At 51.9% G+C, this 6000-nt stretch overlaps 1 protein-coding gene across 1 annotated transcript in view; it reads right to left on the minus strand.

The window, feature by feature from the left end:
- Positions 1-2802, minus strand: part of ABL1 (ABL proto-oncogene 1, non-receptor tyrosine kinase) — a 140153-nt gene extending 137351 nt beyond the window's left edge. The window contains exon 1 of the mRNA XM_039229623.1: positions 1410-2802. Within this exon, the coding sequence (XP_039085554.1) occupies positions 1410-1545 (136 nt within the window). The 5' untranslated portion in view covers positions 1546-2802. The remainder of the gene's footprint in view (positions 1-1409) is intronic.
- Positions 2803-6000: the final 3198 nt, after the last annotated feature.

A 6000-nucleotide genomic window follows, 5' to 3' on the forward strand; every position in this document is an offset into this window, starting at 1 on the left:
CTGACAGCTAGCTCAGAGCCCGGAGCCTGCTTCAGATTCTGTGTCTCCCTCTCTTTCTCTGCCCCTCTCTTGCTTGCGCTCTCTCTCTCAAAAATAAATAATGTTAAAAAAAATTTTTTAATATAAATAATTCATTTTATAAATCCTGAGTTGGGGAAGCACCAGAATGTAACAAATTTCAATATCTGCCTGCCTAAAGCCAGTGCTAAAATGTAACGAACATCAAGGAAAAATACAATTTGAGCACCCAAATTATGTAGATGAGGTAAATATTTGTCTGTCAGAAAGTAAAGCATCCACAGTCAAATCCAAGTTCCAAGGAACAGACACCTTTTTTGATTGTGATCACCCATTGCTCAAAGGCATCTGCGACTGAATTTCAAAGGAGATGCCCCTGCACTTCTCTTACACTGGCTTATAGAGTGGGTGGGATCGATACTCCAATGTAAAATACACAGTCCGAAAAATGTCAGGCTGCCACACTACCAACAGGACCCTAATTAATTGGCTCCCGGCCAGTCCCCATTACAGACGCGAGTCTAAGCTGACCCTTCGCTTCAAAACTTTGCACAGGACTCCTGGAAACGTACAGCGTGATACAGACTGTCTGCAATCAAATGCCAACCGTGTTCATAAAAATATCACAGGCAGCTTCCCTTGCTCCCAAATATCATCTGAAACAGGGAGAGAGAGGAAGGGGAGAGACCCCCCATCCCTGGGGGGACGAAGACTCCTCGGTAAGGTAAGATAACTAGAAACCAGCTTTCCTCGATGCACAAAGGGTGCTGCTTCCCCACTCAGTGTTTCCCATGGAGCTCCGGAGTGCGTATTTCCATGTCCTACGGAGGACTGAAAGGTCAAGGGTACCACTGTCAACTAGGATCTGTAGTTCTTAACCTTCTGGGATTTGGGGACACACGGGCCACTCTGAGGACACGATAAAAGCCCGCCGCCACTAAAGCAGTGAAGGACCCTCGGGTAGAAGGACCCTCAGGTAGAAGGATCCTCAGGTAGAAGGGCCCTCGGGTAGAAGGATCCTCGGGTAGAGCCCATGCCTTAGGTTGGAACAGGATCATGGACTATGATCCTGAGAAATGACTTAAGTCCAACCTCCTCAGGAAAATGGAAGAGTAAAATGGCTTATCTAAGGTCAACAGTGAGCGAGAAGGGGAGTTAGGCGAGAAATAAACAACTCAGAGAGATTCTGAAATAAAGCCACACAGAGTCCCAAGGGACTTCTGACACAGAGCAGGTTCCACCGCAAACTAAGAGGAAAAGTGCCGTCATCGAAGCGTTAAGTACACCTGGAAGAAACGCACACAAGCGCTTTTGTTCAAAAGTGCCTTCTGCAGATTCCTAAGCTGAGCACCTGAGGAAAAGCAGGGCGGGAAAGCCTGAAACGCACTCACCATGCTCCACAAAAACATTGCAGTGTGGACCCCCGTGCCTCGATGACTCCTTCTTCCCTGCTCCTTTGATAAAGTGCAGGGCAGGCAAACTCGGCCTTCTCTGGTCCCCAAGAACTTTTCCAGGCTGCTGCCCCATAAAGTAATGCGAGGCACCCCTTTCCAGAAGAGGGTTCAAGATCTTCCAGAATGGTCAGTGGGCTTGGGAAAGAAAACAGTATACGTGTGGGTTTTCACATTCACCGAATCTCCGCGAGTCAGTAATTGAGGTCAATCACGAAAAGAAATCTTCCGTGACCCAAGGCAGCACAGCTTTTAGCGAACACATGTAAACAGGAGTTCCGAATCAATCCGAAGTCATGCAATTGCAGTGCCGCCCAAAAGTTTCTTGAGTTTAAGTGTCTTTTACTGGCTTTGTAAGTTTCTTCCCTTTCAAGAAGAAAAACGAATATTCACAGGGATGCTGGCAGAGGGAACGCTAAAGTCATCTCGATTCCCACACATAAAGGAAATGTTGATCATCTCTGGACGCTTCTCCTGAGCTTTTCCTGTGGAAGTCACCCCCCCCCCCCCATCTTGGTTTCTTCGTCTTCCGACAAAGTTCCTGCCAAACTAGCTGTCGCTCCCGCGTCTCTATCTACCCTGCGCTCCGGAAAAGGACGCGCGGGTCACCCAGACTTCAGCGAGGGCTTGCCCTCGCCTCTGATGAGAAGGAATGCATTGCCAGCAACTTTTAAGTCCGCTTTTTAAAAGGCCTGTGAAACCAGTCCAGGCTTTTCCTCTGCATTAAAGTTTTTGTTTGGGCTGAGACTAAAGGGACCGTAGGTGACATTGGAAGAAGTCAAGGCATCGGAGGCTCCCGGGAGCAACCTGGGGGGAGGAAGGGGAGGCCACTTGACAGCAGGGAGAGGATATGAATGGGGGGCTCCAAGGCCACACTCGGGGCCAGGAGTGGGAGCCAGGGGCGGCTCCGGGGTAGAGGGGAGGCTGCCGGGGCGGGGCACGGGCGGCTTACTCGGGGGCGTCGCTCCTCCACGCCTCAGGAAACGGGGGTGTCCCAGGTCTGGGGGAAACAGAGACCACCCCCAGTGTCAGGGCAGGGCTGGACCGGACAGGGGACGCTCGCGGCCCCGAAGGCGGAAGGCGGGCGGGGGGGTGGGGGGGGAGGAGGAGGCCCGGCCGCCTCAGCTGCTCCGAGCCCAGGGGTCTCTGCCCGAGACACCCCCTCCCCCGGCTCCGGACGTTGTTACGGCCGCCGCCGCCGCCAGGCAGTCACATCCCCGGAACTCCGCCGCGGGACCCAGCCTCTGCCCCCGCAGGTGGGGGCCGTGGACAACGGAGGGGCTCCTCAGCCTCAGGACACGGGGACCGGCTCCGGCTCCAGCGCCGCTCAGGGACGGACACCGACCCCCGCGGCCGCCATGATGGATTAGGAGCCGCTCCACAACGAGGCCAGGCCCCGCCCCTGACCCCGCCCCCGCCGACGTCCGGCGCGCGCCTCGCGGGGACCCGGGCCCTCCCGGCGTCGCTCTCGGCGACGCCGCCGCGCCCTCCGCCTCTGCTCTCCCGGCCCGCCAGAATTCTGCCCCACACGACCTTTTAAATGTGGTTTTTCCGAGCGCAAGGTGAGCGGCAGGGAAGCCCCGCCTCCCCTGTACCGCCATTGGTCCCTGAGAATCCGGGTCAGGTCTCTCTCCTGCGTCCCATTGGCCGGTGAGGGCAGTAGGCTAGAGTTCCCAGCCAACCCCAAGCGGCGCAGGCCGCAGGGCACGCCGGGGGCTGTAGTCCCGCGGCGGCCGCTCCTGTCCGCGCGCACCCGAGACTTCTTGCCCTCTGCTCCCGGCTCCTGAGCTTCGGTCCCGCCCTCCTGGGAGCCGGTGGACTCTCGCCGGCCTCGCGCCGGGCGGGCCAATGTCTCTCCCGCGCGGGTAGTAAGACCGGCGAGGAGCCAAAGCAAGGGGAAAACTGCGGCCTGGATCCTCGCAGAACCGGAGTTGGATTACTTCCTTAAGCCTCTTTAGGGAAGAAAATGTGGCCGGCTGCCGGAAACCAAGGTATTTGGTGCCTTACCCTCCCTCCCCAAATTCTCACCTTTTCCCCAAGAAGTATATTAGGACTGGCAAAAAGTAAATGACTGAAGAGCATCCGACCTATTGCTAAGGAATCTTCCTTGGGTATCCGGAGGCTCCCTCATTAAAGGAACAGCATTTGTTAAGCACCTCTCAGGGGCTAAGCCAGGCGCGATCACAGCTGCCTGAGCTAGAAAGAGCCTTTAAGATGAAACGACCTCATTTTGTAGATATACGTGCATATGCATGAAAACACCCTGTTCGCTGAGAAAATACTGACTGCTGGGTTAGCGGGCCACAGAGACAATGACCCAGACACACCAAACCCACACTTGTCATAACCCATCTCCTGCGACTAAAAGGCACCCTGGTCCCTTAGTCTCCACCCTCTGTGTGTCCCCAGAGCAGTGCACCTGATTGGGATATAAGCCGATGCCTAAGGAGACCCACACTCGTCCTAGCGCCTACTCTGTATCATTATGCTTTCCACAAGCTACATTATCTAGTATAATCCTCACTGTAGCCCAGTGGAGCACGTAATATTATTCCCCATCATACACCTGAGGAAGCCGAGTCAGAGACGTGACTTACTCAAGGTCACTTGCCTCGTTAGTAGGCAACAATGTCCCCATTTGAGCCCAGATGAATCTTGCTGCAAAGCCCAGGATTTTTCCACTGTACCACTCAGTATCAAATAACTTGACCAAATGTTAGACAGTTGATTTTCCAGAAGTTATATGAGTTACGGATTTTAGAAACATTTTTTGCCGGATGGGGAAATGGTAGTGACTTAGTAGATAGTGGCTTCAAGAAGAAATAGTCGTGTAGAGGTACTGAATGTAAGTACATGAAAACTTGTACCCATACTTAGAACTGCAATTTATTAATTCAGAGTAGGTTTTGCTTTGCTCTCATGAAATGATCAATGGCTGACAAACTTAGTCCTGACTCAAAGTACCATTCTTCAAACATTCAGCGCCCTTGTTCTCCTTTATTTACCTACGATCCTACCCTGGTCACTTTTTACTTTTAGCAGTTTTGCTTTCTTTCTATTCAAGCTGTCATCGCATCCTGTGCATCATCATTCTCTAGTTTGGCTTAAAATTGGGCAATTGGATCAGAATTCCTTTTTTTTTTTAACGTTTATTTTTTTTTTTAAATTTTTTAAAATGTTTTACTTATTTCTAGGAGAGAGAGAGAGACAGCGTGAGCAGGGGAGGGTCAGAGAGAGAGGGAGACACAGACTCTGAAACAGGCTCCAGGCTCTGAGCTGGCAGTCAGCACAGAGCCCGACGCGGGGCCCGAACCCACGAACCGCGAGATCATGACCCAAGCGAAAGTCGGACGCTTAACCGACTAAGCCACCCAGGCGCCCCTAACATTTATTTATTTTTGAGAGACAGAGCACGAGCCGGGGAAGGGCAGAGAGAGAGGGAGACACAGACTCCAAAGCAGGCTCCAGGCTCTGAGCTGTCAGCACAGAGCCCGACGCAGGGCTAGAACTTCCCAACTGCAAGATCATGACCTGAGCTGAAGTCAGGAGTCTGACACTTAACAAAACGAGCCACCCAAGCGCCCCTAGAAGTTTCTAATATGCATTTCTTGAACTAATTCATTCAACATATGTTCGCTGAGACTCATATGTGCCAGACACTGCTCTAGGTGCTGGTATACATGGGGGGGGGGGGAACACACTCATCCTTGTCCGAGGAACACACACAGAGGGAGGGACAGGCAATGAGCAAAATGGTAGCTCAAAGGAATGGTCTCGGTGCTGGAAATAAAATTTCTGAACCCATGTTCTTTCACGAACAGTCAAACCCACTCTCTAGATTATTATTCTTTTTAATTTGGGGGAGAGTGAGAGAGAGAGAGCACGCACACGCAGGTGAGCAGAGAGGGGGAGTGGGAGAATCTTAAGCAGGCCAATGCAGGGCTCAATCCCATGACCCTGGGATCGTGACCTGAGCCACCCAGGCGCCCCATTCCAACCCACTCTCTAAAAGGTTGTTTATAGCTCCCTAAGGCTTCAGCCTCTTCCTGACCCACAGTTCTACGATCCACAGTTCGTACTGAGCTCAATCAAGTCATTCTCTCTGAACCACTTTCTTCATTCTTAAGTGAGGATCACATCTGCTATCAAATGAGATCCTGTTTGGTCTTCCACAGGCTGAGATTAGCTTCAGGGGTCAGCATGGAAGCCGCCTGCACCTGATCTAAATGCGTAGCCAATCTCCATTCTCCACTAACCATCTTCTGGTGGTGAACCCCAGGCCAAGACTACGGTATTTACTAGAGCTGCACTGTCCTCTTTTCTCCCTGTATAACACTGCAGAATGATACCCTTGAGGCCGTAAAACTAAAATCCAGAGCCCGGCAAAGGCCTGATGGTCAGAAATCAGTCTTGCCAAACATTGAATAAATCCCTTTAGGTTCAAATATTCTTTTCGTTGAAAGCAATTCAGTTCAGTCTAATTCTGTCCTCACTTTTATAAAGCAAAACAACCCACAAGTTGCTACAGGAA

Source organism: Hyaena hyaena, unplaced genomic scaffold, assembly GCF_003009895.1.
Source record: "Hyaena hyaena isolate Hyena2069 unplaced genomic scaffold, ASM300989v1 scaffold_38, whole genome shotgun sequence".
Taxonomy (NCBI): Eukaryota; Metazoa; Chordata; class Mammalia; order Carnivora; family Hyaenidae; genus Hyaena; species Hyaena hyaena.